The sequence below is a fragment of the Puntigrus tetrazona genome, chromosome 16 (genome assembly GCF_018831695.1).
Source record: "Puntigrus tetrazona isolate hp1 chromosome 16, ASM1883169v1, whole genome shotgun sequence".
Classification (NCBI taxonomy): Eukaryota; Metazoa; Chordata; class Actinopteri; order Cypriniformes; family Cyprinidae; genus Puntigrus; species Puntigrus tetrazona.
The window spans coordinates 16,928,738-16,950,852 of record NC_056714.1 but is presented as its reverse complement, the minus strand read 5'-3'; the positions used below and the strand labels follow the sequence as shown (position 1 = coordinate 16,950,852).

Below are 22,115 nucleotides of genomic sequence, written 5' to 3'. Positions count from 1 at the left end.
CTTTTTATTAAAAATTCCAAAAATACGTATTGGTAAAAAAATGATAGAACATTTTTCTTGAGCACCATAAATATTTCTTGAGTAAAGTGACAATTATATTTTAAAATGCATGTAAAAGACTTTTTCACAACATTACTGCATTTTTGTTCAAGAGTTTCAAATACAAACTATCTTACTGACCCCAATATTTTGAATGTTTATAATATTTTGAAATTGTATTTTTCACCAGAAAAAAAAAAAAAAAAATGCGATCAGAGTAGCAGACCAAGTCTGTGCAGTAACGTGACCTGCTACAAGATCGGCAGCAAAATCTTTTATTTTTAACATACAAACAGGTGTATTCACTTTTACAAAACATTTCAAAATAATACATTAATAATAAAAAGTGTAGAATGAACTAAAGTGATAAAACATTAATAATCCAACCCACTCAATAAACAGGGGTGTGGCGATAGAGTATAAGAATACAATGTCGAGAGCTGTGACGTCTTGGCTGTAGCATATTGACACAGTGGTCTCCCATGCAGGTGGTCTTGTTATGCAAGTCCCTTACGACAGGTATATGACCTGTCGTTGACAGAATGAAAGGTTATCTAATACATTTGTTGTGTTTGTGGTTTTAACCTCTAACCTCTGCAGTAATCAAGGTGATACTGCAGATTTAATACGTAAACTTGATACAGACCAAGCGAGTTTACTGCACCTTATGCAATAGTTTAAATAAACATCAAATGAGTTTAAGTGCATCATCCCCAAAGTCTCAGTTCTTAGTTCTGGTCTGACTGCTTTGACTGCCACCGCTGGACGGCCGTAGGTGATAAGAGTACTGCTTCGCCTGACTTAAAGAATCCACCAGGCTCACACACTCAACGGCGCTCACTAGGGATAAAACACACACTCATAAGACGTAACACAACAGAACACAAGCTGTGATTATGAACGATTAATTACTCACACTGTTTGTTTGTTTGAAGCGACAGATCTAGCAGCGCTTGACTTTGGCTAAGCGGTGTAAGCACTGCGGCTCGCAAAGACTGCCCTCTTTTGGAAGGGGCACCGCCTAGACAGAAAAAAACAAAACAGTGTTTATTGGTTTGGACGCAGTCACATGCACATTTTTTTTACTTGAATGGATCAATATTTCTGTTAACGTCACAGCTGGTACTAGAGTTGTTAAAATAACAAGATTCAGAGAGTTTGGTATCAGACGTGCAGGTGTGTGTGTGTGTGTGTGAGCGCGCGTCCATCTGGCAGGGGCGGACAGGGCGAGGGGAGGGAGGTCGCTGTGTGTGTGTGTGTGTGTGTGTGTGTTTGTGTGTGTGTGAGCGAGAGGAGACAGCTCGACATTCCATCTGACAGCAATGAACTTTTCAAAGCGTCGGGACTGTCAGGGAGGAGCGGGGAGGGGAACAAGTGTCCGTGTGTGTACGTGTACGTGTGCGTTTGAGAACGAGGGTGTCTTTGGCCTGCTCAGCCATCATCACCTGTTCATGTCCGCTGAAGGTCAGTTGCGTTAACTGGGTCGAAACTCCACCTTATCAAGTGATATGAAAGAGGGAGGGGTGACGGTGTGTGTCTGTGTTAAAAACATAACACCCCTCCGTAATAATCTTATGTGATCAGACATATGATTTACTTTAATTTTTGCAATATATATATATTTGGAAAAATGTATATGTAATATTGTTCAAAAGTTTGAGATTGGTAAAACTACATTGTCAGAAGTATATTATGTTTAACAAAAAAAGTTGTATTTTGAACTATTTCATATATAAAAATAAAAAGTGCACAAAGCACATGTATGTAAACAAAAACGTATTTTGTATGCGAGAAATAATAAAAATATACATATACAAATATACATAAAAACAGTTCCTAGACAGTTTCAGAAATACACAACTCACCATATATATTTTGCAGAGCAGAACTCTTTTTCCCTATATTCCTGGTGGGAGGAGCTTGCATGTCTGAAGTTTTATGATGGGTGTGGTCAAAATAGATAGGCCACTCCCATAACAGTTGAATCAATAGGCCTGCGACTTCCGCAGATTCTGTTCCTTTCCCAGTCTTGCACAGTACCTTACGAAGACGACCCCGAATACAAGACCTGGATGAAAAAAAAAAAGTTATTTTTAAAATGCGCACCAACAAAAGTAGCAACAGCATATTAAACATATCAAACAAGCAAACCACATTACCACTCGCAAAGAAGGACTTCAAGAATGTGCATATACCTTATTATTTGTGCTCTGAATCCCATTATTTTAGTAAAGCCATTAAAAGAAAGTGCTCTCATGGGCTTCCATTACATTCCCAGCACACACACAAATAAATAAGAGGCCTATTCTGGTGACCTGGCCTCAGAGGTGTTGATGTGCTGGTGGGCAAAAAGCCATGCCACAACTTAAATAAGGAACATGTGGGCAACATATGAGCAGACACTGATGGAATCTGCAGGCTTTTCTAACCTTTACTGTTCTAATTTTGAGGAAAAATGGATTTAAAAGTGGGAAATGGAGGGATTGCCATAAATTGTTGTCCGTTTGCTTATAAATAAATACATTTGAATAAAATAGTTTGAACATATAATGAATAAAGCCCCGGAGTGATTGTAATTTATATGCACTCTTGCGATCTAACAGATGGCTCATTCAAACAGAAAAGCCTTAATTCAAACAAATTAATCGATCAGGTTTGTGATTCTCAAAAGCATTGTTAGCTAACTATGGGCGTTAGCTCCATTGAACTCTATTGGTAACGACGAAACTTACGGCAATAGTTTCTTTCGGGAAAACACACCAGATTGAGCTTGATATGAATGAAATTCTCGATGTAGATAAACCCAAAAGCTGGGTTCCTGAAGTAAAAAATTTATTCATTTCCTCCACAGGGAAACTGATTTTTAAGAGTACTGTTTTGAGCTCCGAGGTCGTTGCTTTTTAAATACTTCAAACCAATGCTGCTAAAAAAAAAGTGGGCAGGCAGTAATAAAATCTACAGTGGAAGAAAAAAAAGACACCAGTACCTCCTCCATGCTCTCTGTATCACAACGGCTGCCTGGTTTTTACTATGAGTGCCATCTCTCTTCTTTTCTTTCTCTTTGCCAACTTGTTTTTTCCTCGCTCTGCCCATGCATCTCTCTTTGTCTCTTTCCATCCCTGTACATTTCAGTTTCTCTCTGCCAGTCTGTTTATCCCCCTCAGTCTTTGATCTGCTATCCTTATCTCTGCGCATCTCTCTTTCTGCCCGTCTTTCTTTTTGCCGTGTGACAGAGGTGGAGTTGTTAGATGGCTGAGTTCCTGTAGATTTGTGCTGTGATTCTGGCTTGTTCCCTTTAGATGCTGATCTACAAATGCTGTCTGTCAGTGTCTCTGAGGATCGTGCTGTAGCCGTTTGCTTTGAGTGGGGCCCTGTAGTACTTGGTCTGTTATGGATTGCTGGTTTGGGTGTTGTGGTGGTTTCCATGTGGCCTGGTGTTACGTGAGGTCCTGTGCTGACCGGTTTGGCACTGCCCGGTCGACTGGATCCAGCAGGGGATCGGCGTTCATACGCGGACCTACATTCCACAGATATGGATGTGTCTGGCCCGCAAGTTTCCATCACACACGACTCCTTTACGGTGCCTGAACACTTCCTGGTCCTGAGCGGGGTCACTGTGAGACCAGAGGCTGCTGGGGGGAGAGAAGCCTCTGGTGTTTCAGCTTCCCGAGTTCTGCGCTCTGATAGAGAAACAAAAGAACTGGTTAGAGAAGTGCATTAATAAGTGGCAAGACAATGGCATAAAAGAAGGGCATCTGTGAAGAAGTATATATATATATATATATATATATATATATATATATATATATATATATACTTATAATAGTTAATAACCTCTAATAGTTAAATTATTAGACTGAGTAAAAATCTTTAGCAACCTCAAAATTCATATTCATTCCTCATACTGTATATTCATATGTACAAACATCGACTACATTCACTTTGTCATGCATTTTGATTGATTGTAGTTTATCATGATATAGCAATATAACTTTTTTGGAGGCCATTTATAGGCTATAAAGTTAAAAATAATTGGAATTAAAAACAGAAATAAAATTAGCAAAACTAAAAAACACTAGAAAACTTTTATTATTATTTTATTTAGTGACTTGTGAACTGTAACGCCATGTTATTTATCGCTTTACTTTCTAGTTCATAAACTCACCAGTTCTATGTTTTTTCTCTCTCCTGCTCTGTGATTGGACATTATGAGCACTGGGGGACTTTTTGTGTTTGTGTCCTTTCATCACCCCTGGATCTTTAACACTTTGCTCCATTTCATCCAGTGACAGTTTTTCCACTCTGGCTGCAGCCAATGAGATGAGCTTCTTTTGATCTGCCTCAACCAATGAGAGCTGCTGCTCTGCCTCACGTCTGCGCTCCTCTTCCCTCTTCCTAAAGAAGCAAAAAACACATTCATTTACTTCACACATACTTTTATCCTGGTAATAATGACTGTCCTGGATCATTTATTTAATCTTTCAATGGACTCCAAGTAAAGTCTCATCTTATATTGCCATAGCGAATATTCAGATACACTTAAACTAGTTTTCAAAGGTTTAGGATCAGTAAGATTTGTAAAGAAATTCATTAATTATTCATCAAGAACACAGTAAGCACATTAACAATATTTCAAATAAATGCAGTTCTTCATCCTAATCAAAATGTGAAGCAGCACAAATGTGTTCAAATATAATAAGAAATGTTTCTTGAGCACCAAATCGGCATATTAGAACAATTTCCGAATTTCTTTCACATCAAAAAGTTATTTAAATTTGAATAATATTTCATAATATTCAAGTTATTACTGTTTTTTTTGTTTGTTTTTTTAAATAAAGCCTATATAAAGAGAAAAAAAGACTCAGTTTTTAATTATAATAAAAGTACTAGTCAATATGAACAGGGCAGCATTTGTAAAAGACACTTGATAAACAGCCCCTCTGTGTTATGAACGCCTAACAGGAAACAAAAAAGAAAGAGTAGACTGATAGATTGCATGCAGAATAACACTGAAAATAGACAGAAGGTTAGAGTGACGGACTACGCAAACAAGTCCAATGAAATGAATTTATGTTAACGTGTTTAAGCAGACCCTGGAAAAGGGAGAACATATTCTAAGCTGTGTATGTGTGTATTCATTCATCCTCAGAGCTGACAGACTCTAAATGTCAAGCTGCTGAGCAGCTGAACGTTGCCCAATTAACAGAAAAGGAGGGAGGATGAGTGAATCTCTCTTGCTCTTTCTCTCTCTCTCTCTCTCTCTCTCTCTATCGTCTCATCTATTTCCATTATTGACAGCATGAAATTGATGCTCATATTCCTCAGCAGGCAGGTAGATAGATGAGCTCCTTCTGAGCTAACACACATAATTAAACAACAGGTATTATATTCATGCAAACATTCCGTGTCAGCTCTGCAGATCAGCCCAGCCACATCAATCAGCACTGGATTGTGGTTAAGAGAATATTTGCACCCCACCATTTATCTTATCTCTTTCTCTTCAAGGCAGAACGTGCAAGTCTTACTTTGCAGCATCCTTGCGCAGTTGTTCGTGTCTCATGAGGAGCTTCTTGCGTTCTCTGAAGGCCCGTCGGACCTTGTAGCCCTTGTAAAGAGCCTGGATGGACGAGGCAGCGATGTCCTGGATGGCAGCGATGGACAGAGCTCCATGTTCCAATAGAAACTGGGTCAGTTCCTGATGCTCTCCGAGCAGGGCATAGTCTAGAGGAGTGTATCTAAACACAATGATTAAAATCAGCAGACGTTTAAAATAGGCCATTTTTGATGTTTTGATGCCAACGACGGCCAATTTTATATAAAAATATAATCGTTCATGAGATTTTTTAAATGTTTTTAGAAGAAGTCCATAGATTGCTTTTACTTGCAGTAAAACTATATTACTATGGTTACAAAATAACAGTTTTCAATTTTAATATTAGCAGCGATTATTTCAATTTTCTGTGTCAAATGTCCTTCAAAAATAATTCTGTGTGTGTGTGTATACACATTAGTGCCGTCAAATGATTAATTATGATTATATATGATTATAATGTGTGTTTACATTATAATTTACATTATAAATATTTTACATATTGAAATATATTAATTCATTTGTTTGTATTTATATATACACACAGTATATATATATATTTGTGTGTGTGTGTGTGTGTGTGTAGTCTGATCCATAACCATTAGAACACTGTTTGTTACCTCTCCTCAGTGTGCTCCATATGGTTGGGAAAGGCCCCGCACCCAAGAAGCAGCTTCACAGCATCCAGATAACCGTTATTACAGGACCAGTGGAGGGCGGTTCTTCCCTTAACAAATAAACATTCACAAAAGTCAGACCTCAAGCTATTCTTCAGTCCCTCTCTTTTTCCTATAGCTTATCCAGCAGGCAAATGCATGTTCTCATTGTTCGCTTAGGATCCAGGACGATCATACCTCCTTGTCCTGGATATTGGGGTCTGCATCATGCTGAATGAGCAAAGCCATGCAGTTGATGTAGCCAGCATACGCTGCACACTGTAGGGGAGAGCGTCCTGCGTGGTCCTGCAGGTTAGGACCGATCCCGTTCTCCATTAGCACCTCACACACCTCTGCATTGCCACCCAGAGCAGCCCAATGAAGAGCAGAGTGACCGTCTATGTCTACCAGATCAACACGTGCCCCTCCTAAATGTATAAAAGGTGCAGATTTGCCATGGACCATTCAGTCAGTCATGCTCTAGTGACACTTAAAATAACTAGATTACTCCAATTTTGATGAACAAAGTGGCCTAGAAAAAAATGCAATGCTGACTCTAGCTAATTTTTTCAAAATAAAAATGTTATGGGGATTGCAAAATAGGGTTGCAAAATAAAGTTTTATAAATGTGTCTAAAATTATATTATGCACTATTATAAATAATATTACAAAAGAACAATGTTACAATAACATAGTATGAACTATATGTAAAAGTAAAAATTAAAGCAAAAAAAAAAAAAAATCAAGTATATATTTATTTATTGTTTGGTTTTTTTTAGGCATATAGGTTATTTTCAAAGTCTATCTAAAATAAAACAGTTTTTGTAATTTTTTTGTTTTCCTGAAATGCACCAATGGGGAGGATAAAGGGTCATGTGTGCACTAACGAACCTTTGATGAGTGTTAGAATGACATCTCGATGGCCCATCTCACAGGCCCGGAACAGAGGCGTGTGTTTCATTACATCCAGCGGATCCACCATGGCTCCCTGCTCCAGCAACAAACGCGCAGTAGACACATGCCCTGAGAGCGCAGCCGCATGAAGAGCTACAAACACACACACACACACACACACACACACACACACACACACACACACACACACAAAGGCAGTGACCAAACCGTCAACTCTTGTTACGGCTGTACGGGGGTACATACATAGGATATGGCTTGTTAATTCTTTGATTGAACAGAAAATGCAATTATCACTGATCTGAGCTGAAACTAACCAGTTTAGGCCAGGAATGGATAATTGTGTTCAAAACGACTGTCTGTGTGCATGTGTGTGTGTGTGTGCCTGTGTAACTCTCTCACACACCTGTCCCTCCGTATTTGTCAGTCATGTTTATGTCCAAGTCCTTTTTCAAATCCAGCATAATTTTGATGACATCATCGCTGCCCTTCCCCGCAGCCCACATGAATGCGGTTCGTCCCTCCAGATCGGGCTCATCTCGCACAGACGGGTGTTTCAGGAACACTGCGACTGTGTCCTTAACAGACAGGGCACATAATAAATATGCAAAACCACAATAAACTATTAAAAAGCAAGATATATAGTAGTGTTTATACATACATGGAAGTGAAAAACTTTTCAGAAAGGTTTTCTTTTACAGATAAAATGAGCCAAAAAGAGATTTAACTTAAAAAAAACCTCCTTTATATTTATGTAAGTAAATGAATGAATGAATGAATCAACAAACAATTCAACTGACATTCTGTCAGTTAGTTTCTAAAGCTCTACTGAAGAAAAAAAACAAATGCTCAGCAAAACATTCAGGGTCCAAACACACAGGACATTAATTTACACACTCAAAAATGATGTCTTCTGTCTTACAGCATAGTTGCTCTGAGCTCCATAATGCAGAGGTGTTGCTCCCTGACTGTCTGATGGGATCATCCCAGACTTGTTCCTCTCCAGCAGAAGGTGTACAATCTTTGCATGGCCTACACAGTCACGTACAAACCAGCGTTAGAGTCTACACTTGTTGCAAATGAATTTAATTCAAAATAATCACTTTAAGCAGTCAACTTTCTCATAAGTGTACCCAGCAGTGCCGCCCAGTGCAGTGGCGTCCTGAACAGGTTGTCATAGGCTGTCACGCTACAGCCCTCGTATGATGTCAGCACTTCAACCACCGCCTCGTTCCCATCAGCCACTGCAAAATGCAGAGGGGTGCGTCCTTCATAGTCCTGCCAGTTCAGCAGGGACTCGGTGGGAGCTGCTTCCTACAAAATACCACACATTCTGGAGTTACTGCAAATGTATTATTCGTATGTGCGAGGAGCAGCGAGGTCACAAGTGTGAACTCACCAGGATACAGCGTACTGTACGTGTGGCATTGGGGTGTTTGTTATGTGCCGCCCAGTGTAAAGGGATCTTGCCCTCGCTGTCTGGGATCCCGATGTTTGAGTCGTGCTTGATCAGCAGCTTAACATGCTCGGGGTGATTGTAGAAGGCACTCCAGTGCAGGGCTGTCTGCTGTAGAACAAACAACATTCAATTTCAAAGATTACGTTTCCAGTTTACTGTTCGCTCACGTTACACTGCGGCTGCAAAACTGCTTCACAGCCTTCGAGGAAACTGGGGCTTTAAACGATCACAGCGAGCGGGCTGTCAATGAACTGCAATCAAGAAAATAACATCATGGAGCTTTTCCAAGAGCACAAATAAAGAAGTCCTTCGCTCATCATCATATCACATCAAACTAGTCAGCCAGCTTCCTCTAGGCTTGGAAGTCCCAATACCACCAGGCCTAGGCCAAGAATATGTGGATTTTTTTCCACATTTCTTTACGTAATGATTTTAGGCAAAATGTGTTTAGCAGAGATGGCGGTACTACACTCTTTTTAGACATACTAAGTTAGCCAAAATACTCGGTGGACCATGCAAAGAGCAAGGTTTATTTAACTGAATATGTAGAAAAATGTGAAGTTCAACAAGTGCACATTTCCAGAATGTCATAATTGCCCCTTGAAATCTGAATATATATATATTTTTATATAATATTTTCAATAATACAATTACAACTTTGAAATCGTTTTTTAAATTTAATCAAATTAATTTAAACATTACATTTTATAAACACGTTTATAACTTTAAATGAAAACATAAAATTAAAAATTAAAAGTAGAACTTAAGCTGAGGAAATAATTTTAAACTTAAATGTATACTGTGTAAAATCTACATTTTAACGTAGAATGATATTGCAACTTTAAAAAATGTATTTATTATAATTAAAATAATTAAACATTGCAACATTAAGTTGAACAAAATTGTACATTTAAATATTTATGCATTATAACTTTACAATTTTAAATTTTAATCTTAAAATCACAACTGCAAGCTGTAAACAAAAATATACCATAAAATGTATTACAAAATATTTTTAATAAAAAAAAACGTAAAAATTATATTTTATATACTTTCTCGTATATGTAAATACATCTTTCGCATAATTCCAACTATATATATTTTGCAAATGTGAATTGTAAAATGCCTGTTAAAATTTGAATGATAGTTTTTGTTTGTCTACTGTACATCAGTTGCAGATTTCCAATGCCTTGTTCATATTTGTAAGGCAACTTTGGATCTCTCAGTTCGAGACTCCATTCAAAATCCTTGTGAGAAAAGCTAATATTTTTGTCTTCTGTTTGATAAATTGCTTGAGCTTTTCCTCATTTGGGAGTCACTTTAGGTGAAATGTCTGCTTAATTATTCCAATGTAAATATATGCTGGTCTCCAGCCTTTTAACAAACTTTACCAGCTAAACATTCTTGCTCAACCATAAAGACGGTTTGCTCTGCGGTTTGATTCCAAATGATTTTTTTTTAAATTATTTTTTTTACCTAAAACACATCCAGGCCCTTCATCCATCACTCAAGTTTCTCCAGCCACAAAACGTGCAAACAGCCAATGTGGACAGTGAAGTCTAAAGACGCACTAGATGAGCTATTTTCTGCATCTGGCCACAGAACAAGTCTCATCACGCGAAATCACGATTCTGCTTATCAAATTATTACAAAACCAACAGACGGATGAAGGCCTGCAAACAAAACTCCCTTGTGCGACTCAATGGAAGCACTGATACAACCACAGCATGCGCGCGCACACATGCACACACACACTCACTCACTCACTCATGTTAGACTAATCACAACCATACACACACACACACACACACACAGAATAATGATTTAAAACAGGAGCCTTAATAACCCTGGTAGCTTTGAGCAGTTTGTCTGTGGAATGAGATTTTAAATGACGGCGTATCTAAAGAGTTGCTGTATGTGCGTAGATCATCGGAAAGTAAACTGGGGTGAATGTTTACAGTAATTGGAACCAAAGTGAATAAAGCTGCATGTGGTCTGGTAATCTGGAGCAGTTGATAGCCGTGTTTCCCAGGAAAGCACGGGGCCCGTATACGCATCTCTCCAAACTCTTCTTTTGCTCTTTGGGGACCAGAACATATCAACTTCTCTAGTCTAAAGCTTGCGTTTATTAATGCTAACTACAGTACTATAGCTGGTACCATTACTTGTATTATAGTTCATATGGTAATGTAACAGCCCTGCCAACCATTATGAAACTTTGTTGAAAGTCTGTTTCTGCCCGTTTCACTGTGACTTTAGGTCTCAAAATGTGTCTTATAGCCCACGATTACAACATTATTTCTTATCTACTTATTTACAAATCATTTATTATATTTACATCTAATGAATTTATTTCTAATCTTAGGTTAAAAAGTGACAAAGACATTTAGAATGTCAGACAAACTTTATATTAAAAATAAAACCAGTAATTTTGAACGATCTTGAAAAGAATGTATCTTGGTTTCAACAAAAATATTAAGCATCAGTTGTTACACTGATAATAAGATGAAATGTTTTTTGACCAAATTTCTGAGGGATCATGTGACACTGAAGACCGGAGAATAAATCACAGGAATAAATGATATTACAACATTTAAAACAGGTAAAAATCACTTTAAATTGTAATAACATTTCACAATATCTGTATATAATACTGACTGTATTTGACTGTTGCAAATTTTATTATTGTAACTGCAACTGCAACAATTTCACAATTGTAACTTTATTAAAAAATTTACTTTTTTAATACGAGTACTTTTATTACTTTTTGTGTCTATTTAAAAAAATTATGACTCTCATAAATGTGATTATTTCTTACAAATGTGACATTCTTGTAACTACAACTTTTCATATTTCTTATTTTAAGATTTTTCTTACAACCATCTGCTTCCTTTTCTACTCTGAGGTGGAAAGAAGTTTCCATGCGTCTTGCCTTTGTTGTGAAATTGGGTTGGTTTGTATTCTCTCTGCGATTCGTGGAAGACGTCTTTGGCATGCAGCGAGTGAGTGATTGTCACTTCACACACACACATAAGGTTAACATTGCGATGAGACCCTGAGCCTTGTAGGCGCCTGGCAAGCTCTCGCAGCAGCTCTGAGAAAATATCTTTTATTAGACAATTTAAACAGAGCTCATATCCTCCAGAGAAACATCAGAGGGTGCAGAGCTCCCCTGCTGCTTTATGGCATATATACAACCACAAACACACACACACACACACACATATATACACGCCACCTAACCTCACGTTCACCCCGATCCCCACCCAAGCCAGCTATAGATGAGTCGCCGAGTATGTGAGCATGTGTAGTGTGTGTGTTCGGGTTGGGTACCTTATTCCTGTCCTGCGTGTCTACTTCACCCGGTGCCATGTGCTTGAGGAGCAGAGACAGAGGTTTGGAGCTCGAGTGTCGGGTTGCCAGGTGTAATGGGGTCATTTCTTCCAGATCCTTTAACCTCCAATCGGCGTGGCGCGACAGTAAGAGTTTCATGAAACGCACATTGCCCTGAAATGCATGTGCATATGCAAAAACTTTAGTTAGACACTTATCTGTTCTTGGGGTTTGGGAAGGGATCGCAGACTAATAGATCACAGTCCCAAGTCAGTCCTCTGAATTTGTATGTTTTCAAATTAATTTATGGCACTATTTAACTATTATTTAGCCGGTGCTGTGGCCAAGTCATTAGCGCAGCTGTGAAGACTGATTGAAACCAGTAACACTTAATTTCTCCAGTCTATTTGACTGATCCATTAAAACAACCGGCTCATAACAGTCATTCATTCATGAATCGGACAACACCTGTAAACACACAAGCATTTAAAATTTAAGTCTGGCTTCAGTCATGGCCTAAAAGCATCTAAAAGACCAATTTCAGTTCGGTTAGCTTTACTCCAGCGAAAAATCTAATCATTACATAATATGTAAAGGCAGCTACTTGTAAGTTTATTTCCCAAAAAAAAGTGACTCTGAAGACTGGAGAAATAACTTCTGAAATTCCAGCTTTGCCGTCACAAAAATACATCACATGCAATGAAAAAAAAAACTACCTTTTTTAATGTAAGAGAAATTTTTGAAAATAATTTTAGATTATATAGTATATATTATATTTCACTATAGTGATGTTTGGATTTAATAAAAAAATAAAATTGGATTTAATAAAAAAAATAGAACATATGATATAAATTTAGCTAGATTTACTCAATATTTTTTGTATTTCTTAAGGAAAATGTGAAAACTATAAGCTTTAAAGGTGAATTCTGTTTATTTTCTATTGAAGAAACCTGTTTTGGGACACAATAACTAAATATTTGCGCAAATTAATTTGCTGTCTCTAGAAATTAAGTTACACATTTCACCTTTAATGTCAAAATAAAATGAAAATGCACTCCGTTCCCTAAATGCATGTTATTCATCTTATTCTGAATAATTAATTCACACGCGTTTCATTTTCTACAGTTTTAAATCAAAATTTAATTTCAATTTTCCAGTGAAAGTACAGACTCCTCTCTCTGATGACGTATACTGGTTTTCATTAAACCTTACCCCATCTTAAATTCAAGTCAAACCTTGCATTCAGATCTACCTCCAAGACATTATTCTTGGGCCGCAGTTTGGGGTAGAGACGGCTGTTTATCCGTCTAAAGGGTCTGAATGTGTCTGAGTGTGAACGGCCCTCCCCTCTCATCAAGTATCCTCCCAGGCCTCCTTAGCTCCTGTGTAAAACATTCCGGGGAGAGCCCTCGTGTGTGTGTGTGTGTCAGGGTTCTCAGTCTCTATTCCCAGCCCAATTAGAGTGTTAATCCCTGAGCTACAGCTCTTATTGATCTAGATGTCAGAGTGTTACCCATCAATCCCATCCCTCCCTGTCTTCCTCTTCTCACACTCTTGCCATCTCCTTCCCGCTCCACTCCGTTCTCCTTTCCAATCCTCTTCTTGTCTAAGTCAAACCGTCCCGTTTATTAAGTCAAAATAACATAACACGTACCGGCGCTCTCATATAGAGATTGTAGAGAAACGTGTCAACATGGCAAACACTAGAGGGCAGTAAACCCTAACGACGCCAAGCCTTCGTAATAGGCCTGTCTATCAGAATGGGGGTCAGCTCTGTGTGTGTTCGTGTGCGTCTGTGTCACCTTCTGTGCTGCGAGGTGCAGTGCGGTCCTCTGACTGTGGTCAGTGTTGTTGACGGCTGCGCCAGCTTTAAGAAGCACCTCTGCACAGTCCAAGCGGTCGGCCAAGACACAATACATCAGAGGAGTCCGGCCAAACTGATCCTCACTGTCCCGCAGACGAGACTCTGCTGCAGGCACAAAGCACACAAGCATAAAACAGTCAACCTGTGATTGACATCTCTCTTTAATATAAAAAGAAATATGAGTGAGTGATATATTGAATACATGGTACATTACTACGACAATGTAAAAGTAAGCAAAAATGATTTTAATGTTTTGTTTTTTGTGTGTGTGATTAAATTTAATAATAATGCTATTATTTAAACTGCCCAGATGAAGCACTTCATCTAACCAGTGTACACTTTGCTATCCCAAATTAAACTGCATTTTTAAATATATTAAGATAAAAAAAAAAAGGTTATGAAAACAGTTATTTTAAATTGTAAACATACTTCAAGTATTACGTTGATTATTTGAGCATAAGAAATTTTTCAAAACACAAATAAATTGCAAATCACAAACCTTTAAACAGTGGTGTGTTTTTTTAAAGATATATCGCGCACATTGAATACAAAGTGAAGAGCATGGAGCTATTTGAACACTGATATATGTTTGATACCTGTGATCAGTCTCTGCAAGGTGTTTTTGTCTCCATTCACAGCAGCCGCATGCACCTGAGATGGATTCTGGGGGATCAGCATCGCCTGGTGCACACACACACACACACACACACACACACACACACACACACACACACACACACACACACGTTTGTATATGTGGTTTACAGGGACTCTCCATAGCCATAATTTTATATTTAGCCTAAACATACACCTGAACCTACTCCTCATAAAAAAGTTCTGCAATTTTCGAATTTCCAAAAAAAACAAAACTTTTTTTTCAGCCATTAGTTTTACGAGCACACAGGAAGTATCCCCATAAACCATGTTTGCGTTGTAATACTTATGTCATCATTATACACGTTTTTGTATTTCCTCATAAACCATATAAACCTGTACACACACACACCAGCAGTCATGCAATGTGCTTACTCATAGGCCAAACATCAAGATTACAGGCCTAGAATCTAAACTCACTCTTTCTGAAATGAGCTTTGAATGGTGACCAAACCAACTATTACATCCACTCGCAGTGGTTCAGCCGGAATGCTGGGTAATCCTTAGACAGGAAGTAGCAGGGAGGAGGCAAATCCCCTGCCGGGGCACACCCTGCCCAACTCATCTCTTATTCATGCTCATCAATATTGCAAGAGATTTAAAAAAAATCAATTACATACACAAAATCGAGATAAATGTGTGTGAAGCGCGTTTATGACAGCAGAAATGACTTTTTCAATGAGCGCTATAACCCATTCATGCAGTTCTCTTTTTCTTTGCCATTCTTTCCCGTCACACACACACACACACACACACACACACACACAACTAATTAGCCGCTCTGTTCTCACGCACCTCATGAGAGGGTAATTGGGGTTAGTTAATGCAGACTCATAAAACTACTAAGAGTTACAACTACTTCAGTAGCATGTGTGTGTTTGTGTGTGTATGTTCTGATTAAAGCCTTTAAATGCTCTCTGATACACTATAATTCAGCTTTATATGACTCCACGTAGTTTAACGAAGGAAATCAGACATCACCAAAAAAAAAAAAAAAAAGCGCACACAGTGCTTTTTGGAATCACAATGTGGAAAAAAGACAGCAGGGGGATGGATGCCTTTGAGAAAGGCGAAAGGGAAGAGCTCTATCTGTATGTGTACTTTCAAGCGTTTTTGCATTCGACAGAGCGTTAGTGTGTGTGTACGTGATCGCGTGGGAAGTCATTTTCCGTGAGAGAAGGTTTTTATGGAGGCTTCGCTCATATCGACCACAAGCTTTCCTCAATTTCCTCCAGACTAGGACGCACACATACATGCAAACACACACACTGGGGCTTAATAACAAAAATGCCTGGCATACAAATCAAACGACTTTCTCTCAAACGCAAAATAAACTTTAAAAAGGAGCTGGTGATTTACAACATGTTAGCTTTTTAAAATAAATTTCCATAATTGGAATATTAGAGACGTTATATTGATAATCAGTTGAATGACGCATGCTTATTTTTGACTAATTTAATTACTGATCTTTGTTATCGTAGATTATTACAGCTTCCAATACAAGTGCAAATCAACTCAACTACCTAACGATTCAATTATATAACCAATAATCGTTTAAAAAATACAGCATCTGTCATATCAACTGTTTTTGTACCTTGCAGAAAAACTCAAGTGAAAATAATTTGTATAACTGTTAATAAAAATAAAAAAAATTGACAAAGTGAATAAATGTGCTAAAGAGATACAAAATAACACTGATTTAGACTTTCACATTTTTCCTTTGAAACTCTGGAACACATTAAGGATTCATGCAATGTGCACAAAAAGGAGAGCACTTCATCTTGTTTGTGTGTCTGTGTGTGTGTGTGTGTGTGTGGGCAAGCATCCAGCTTGTCTAGCCCAGCCAAATGACTCCCCACCAGCATCTTATTGAACAACCAGCTGAGTCAGGATTTAGGTAGAAGGAGAGACAGAGAAGAAGAAAAAAGAAAGAATAATGAAGAACAAACCACAGGGTCATAAGTTGAGCTCTGTGCGCATTTGTCAGTAAAGCAGTGTCTGGCGTTGCAATTGCAGAGCTGTATGATTCACATCATTCTCTCACTTTCCAAAAACACAGCTTTTTTTTTTCAGACCTCTTCTAAGCATCTCGCTGAGAGACATCGGCCCTTTCATCTAATGCCCAGAGGGCAAATCTTCCATACTTTCTCCAAGGGGAAAGGGCTCCATGCTGTGGATGCATGCAAGCATCCCTGCGGATGCCATCCGTAGTGCATCTTGACTGACATGATCACCTTGTGTCTCATTAGCCGCGGTCTCCCATAATGCCGAGCGACAAATGAGCCCCTCTGCTGAAAAAGGTGTGGCTTCCAATGGGCGATTTAATGCAATTATGTAGTTCCAAAGGTGTCAGTCACGACAAAAACATATGTGCTATTAAATAATACACACTGTGTAATGCGTGACATCTAAGATGCATAACACTCCACAATAGAGGACAAGAAGATTCCATCTCTAATAAATCAAGAAATTATTAAAAACTCATTATTTTAAATATTTCTTATAATAAATAACTCTATAAATAACTCTAAATAAGCTATAATTATTCCTGGATATATAATTGTTTTGATTTTATTGGTATTTTATTATTTAATTTTATCAGAGTACAATTTATTTACTTATTTTTCTAATCTTTGTTTATATTAACTGTACTCCAGTGCTTTGTTGGTCAGTTTTTCAATATTAGTATTATCACTATTATCAATATTAAGTCTGTAATAGTGGCGTGTGGTGGACTTTTAAGCTCAACTATCTGCATTACATCATAATTATTATATTATATTACATTATATTATGGCACACATCAAGTGGTTTTAAAACAAAATCAAATAATATTTATAACAATGCAGTAAAAATACAGTTAGCTAAACAGTTCAAGCTTCTTATATATTTATATACTTAATTTGCTAGCTACTGTGTCTTTGCTATTATTAACACATCTTTTTAGTTCAAAATAGGCAAACAGTTAACAGTTAAACAGATAAACAGTTATTTCAACAACAAAAAAAATCAAATGTGAGGTGTAATGCAGGGAATTCTAGGAATGGTTTTTTTTCTGTAAATTATACTATGACTTGTATTTCGTTTTAAAAAAAAACATCATTTTAACTGTATTCAGTGTATCAAAATGTATTCAGTTATTTAATATTTATATTAATGAAACTAACTGGTAACCAACTAACAGGATTTTACTATAGTTCTTTTACTGTTAAAATCACAATCATTTTTCAACAATTTAACAAACGTTGATCGAGCAGGATACTTTAACAAAGAAGACCTGAATCCAACTGCATTTTTTAAAAGTTCCCGAATGGCCTGAACCATTTGCGTCATTTTGCAGGCCAGGTGTAAACATGAAAGGTAGCTGTCATATCACTGCAGTCACACTCCCTGTCATTCATGACCTGCTTTAGGACCACAACGGGCTGATGGAAAGCAAAATCTCATTCTGCCTCTTTTAGCGCAAAATGATTCAGTGCCATCTAAAATAAACTGCCCTTGGTCTGTTTGCTTTCATCTAGGTATGGCATTAGTCACTGATAAACTGATAAACTCTCAGGTAAGACAGCAGCGACTGATCCAAAGACTGAGAGACAGCAAAGTCCCCGAAGCACACTTGGGCCGGGTTGCTCTGATAGGTCTCTTGGGGCCGGACTCGTAGTGAGGGGGGAAGTATTATGGCAGACCCTTTCTGACATCTCTAATGAGGCAGCCTAGAGAGAGATATCTCTTTTCCACCCTCCCATTCTTTCTCTCTCGCTCCCCCTTCTCTGTATCACAGCTCCTCGCTTTCTCTCTTCACCATCTACTCACATAAACACGCACGCAAAGACACACACGGCCCCCCAGGCTATCCCCTCTCCTCCCTACAGCGACTAATTGGGCCAAATCTGTGATCTAATTAAACGTCCAATTAGTAGGAGAGGGGCCATTTAGCCGCTGGCTACACCGCTGTGCGCGGGAAATAATGTGATTGAAAAACAAACAGAAAATCAATGAGAGAGAGCGAGAGAGGGGGGAAAGAGAAGGAGAGAGAGAGACAGCGGAAATGAAAAAGATGAAACAAGATTTGAATCAGTTGGGTGTTTATAAGGTTAGAAAGCAATGACCGACACATACAGCGGTTTCTCATGTAGATGTGTGTATCAGAGTGCCGTCTCCTTCAGCGATGACCCCCTTGAACACATGCTAATTACATTATTCGCAAAACACACACGTTAACTGCATTATTCTATCCGTGCAGTCAGTAAGTACATTATTCTATTAACACGCTCAAAGAACCATAAAAATCAGCACATCATCAATTATTAACAGCTCACTTAACCCTGGAGAGAGCCAACCCTCCCTCAGAAACATTCACTTACCCTTCACTTCATTAAATATTAATATGGGGGTCACATTCAACATGGAGGCCACTGAATAGATTGTTCTCATTCATACTGTACATGCTGAGGTTAAAGGCCCAGAAGGGTCAGGCTACAGTTGCCAGAGTCCGTCTGAGGTCAGTGTCTATTCTGTTCTAAGTGCAGTTTGATAAGTGGGACTATAAAAATATTTTTTGAGTCTCTTAAACATACACTTTGCATACATATTATGTTCATATATGTATACTATATTCATTCTGTAAATATAATCAAATAAGACTGGGAAAATGTATCTGTATTGTTAATTGTATTGATCTTTTATTTAAAAAAATACTAAATAAATTAATAAAAATCTAACCTCTCCTCGGATAATAAGGATTTCATTCCGAAATACATGTTTTCCTCAAATACACAACTATTGGCACCCCCTAGAAATTCTTACGTTTTTAAATTCTTAAAATCTCTGAAGTATATTACCATTCATATTCAATATTGAGCACTCCAGGGTGATTATAAACACGAAATATGGATTTCTACTTCACAGAAATATAAATAGGGGGGGAAACAAAGACTTAATTTCCTTTAACCATCCATTACAATGAGAAAAAAACAAGGAATATATTTCTGATGTGCAGGAAAAGATAATTGAGCTTCACAAATTATAGTAAAGCGGCTTAAAAAAAAAAAAAAAAAAAAAGAGCTAGAGCTGTGAAAATTCCCATTTCCACCATCAAGGAAATAATTAAGAATTTCCAATCAACATAAAAATGTTACAAAACTGCCTGGAAGAGGACGTGTGTCTATATCAACCTGATGCATGGTAAGATTGGGTGCATGGTGAGAACTTCAAATGGGGCTGACTTCTATGGTCAAATGAAACTAAAAAAAATCAGCTTTTTACCAGCAACCACTCAAAATAGGTTTTGATGAACAATAGGTTTTATGTGTACAATGAAACATGTGGCTGTATTTTTTATGTTGTGGGCTTAGATGTCCTGGACATCTTTTTTAGATTGTATCCAATACCAACAGACAATGTCAATAACTGACTTATAATGGGCCATGTTTGGATCTTCCAACCGTACAATAATCCAAGCACAAACCTCAATAACAACACAAATAAGGGCACTGATCACAAAAACCAAGCTTCTGCTATTGGCTATTCCAGTTCCCTGACCTGAACCCTATAGAAAATGAGTGAGGTAAACTGAAAAGAAGCACCACCATCATGGAGCTGGGAATCTAAAGGGTCTGGAGTGATTCTGGATGAAGGAATGGCCTCTGATCTCTTGTCAGGTGTTCTCAAACCTCATCGTGCATTATAGGAGAAAATTTAGAGCTGTTTAACTGGCAAATGGAGGTTCATTGTTGCCAATGCATTAGAGAAATACATGTTTTTAAATAAAAGATCAAAAGAATTTATTTTTAGAAGACACGTTTATTAGTCAACTAACCGTATACATACAGTACTTGGCAATAAACATAATTCTGCTCTATAATGAAAATACCCAAATTACAGATGATAAGCGAAATTTGCCAAAAGCTGAAATCTTCTGGTTTCTGGTAAACCTTTTTATTAATAGCTCATTACATGTAAATGTGTGAAATAAATATTGTTAATGTGACAAAATACACTAAATTAGTTATGTCTATCTCTAAGGGCATTAATGTGTCATGTTAATGTTACATACAAGCTTCTATTCTCTCTCAATCAATTTTTATTATTGCTACAATTGAAAAAAATTATGTCATGTCAATAATTATACGAAAGAACATTAAAGCATACTTTTAAAACTCTTAATACTTAACACAATACTCATAATCTCTTCCAAATCTCATTACAGATCTTGCTTTCTGACTCTTACCATGGTGAAGTCCAGCAGGCAGGGGAGGCCTCAGCAGATGTTACCCAGCTAAGTGAAGCCTTGCTGGGCTTGGCGTAGCTGCAGATCCCCCTGGCAGCTCTGATCTAGTGTTCTGCAGGAGAGAGAGCGGATCACTCACACACAGAGCACAAACCACCTGCTCTGACCTACTGTGCCAAACACTACCAGTGCTCTATGCCAAGCCCGACTTATAGGAGTGCACAGCCATAAAATGATCAAACAACACTGAAGCCTTGTTAGAAACGGTAAAAATGCAAGAAACTAAAGCTCAAGCCGACATTTGAAATTTTACTTACAGCTGACAGCTATATAAGATAACAGAAATTTTATGACTTAACTTCAGTTATTTTTTAGTGCACACCATGTTTGAAATATATGCTAAAAAATAATTCAAAACCTTAATTGAAAAACGCAATTGAAGTTTAATGGAAGTTAATATAAATGTCATCATTATTGCACATATTTACATTGAAATCATTTAGAAGAAATCATAAGAGGCACAAATTAGACAGTTATTGACAGAAAGTAACACTATGATGATCATTTGGATAAAAAGCTCAAATATTAAAATTTTGGAAGAAATTAATGACTTTTATTTTAGTTTGAAATATACTAATTGATATCTCAAACCTTAATGAATGAGATCTTAGGACCTCATTTGTGATTTTTGTTTCATATGCATGAATCAAAAACTGAACAAAAACAAGAAACCATTTCCCAGCATTTTACCACCTCATATACCCTTTTTCCTTTAATCTAATGTACACTGTGTGCCCAAACAACTGTGTTGATAGGTCGTACGTGGAAGATTTGGACTGCCAGTAAAGTATATAAATCAGCTGCACAAATCATTGACATCTTCATGAACACTTTGTGTCCGAGCTGCAAATAAGTAAACAATTTTAACAAATGCAAACGTAGTTACACAACTGCTGTAATAAAAGTTCAACAACAATACATGGCTGTGTCGGTGATTCATACAATAAATAATGTATATAACTTTGAAAGTTTCTGCATGTAGCTTGATTGCTAAATACAATAAAATTCCCGTTAAACTGTTGGGAAACGATGATGCAACTTACCACATTCACTGTGAAACACTCTTTCATCTCTGACTTTGAACATCACGAACTGTTCCAACGCACTGCGCTATTTTCGGTGTTTTTAATACTTTTCGCAACTTCAATCCCGCTCTTGGTCAATGATACTCCAAAATATCTTGAGACCGCAAACACATCTGGGCACGTATAAAAAGAAAACTACAAATACCATCGGCCGCATTCTCACCGTGCGACCTTTAAAGGGATCTGTAGTTTTTTACGAAACAAACCCTAGTTGGCTTAACGACTTCAGGCTCA

The 22,115-nt window shown here is 37.6% G+C and overlaps 1 protein-coding gene across 2 annotated transcripts; it reads right to left on the bottom strand.

Moving 5' to 3' along the window:
• Positions 1–224: 224 nt before the first annotated feature.
• invs (inversin) lies at positions 225–22,011 on the bottom strand. 2 transcript variants are annotated; one of them, XM_043261044.1, is made up of 18 exons: positions 21,840–22,011; positions 20,737–20,848; positions 14,450–14,534; positions 13,792–13,958; positions 11,990–12,163; positions 8,597–8,761; positions 8,331–8,511; positions 8,120–8,229; positions 7,604–7,775; positions 7,177–7,332; positions 6,484–6,713; positions 6,250–6,356; positions 5,565–5,774; positions 4,205–4,434; positions 3,026–3,719; positions 1,905–2,107; positions 956–1,060; positions 225–879 (listed from the first exon to the last, which is right to left on the bottom strand). In XM_043261044.1, exons 2-18 carry the CDS (start codon positions 20,737–20,739, stop codon positions 761–763), a joined length of 3,111 nt encoding a protein of 1,036 aa, XP_043116979.1. In that variant the 5' UTR covers positions 20,740–20,848; positions 21,840–22,011; the 3' UTR covers positions 225–760. The 2 variants fall into 2 exon arrangements, with proteins under 2 accessions (XP_043116979.1, XP_043116978.1); XM_043261043.1 differs by having other exon boundaries at positions 228–879; positions 8,597–8,764.
• Between the last annotated feature and the right edge of the window lie 104 nt (positions 22,012–22,115).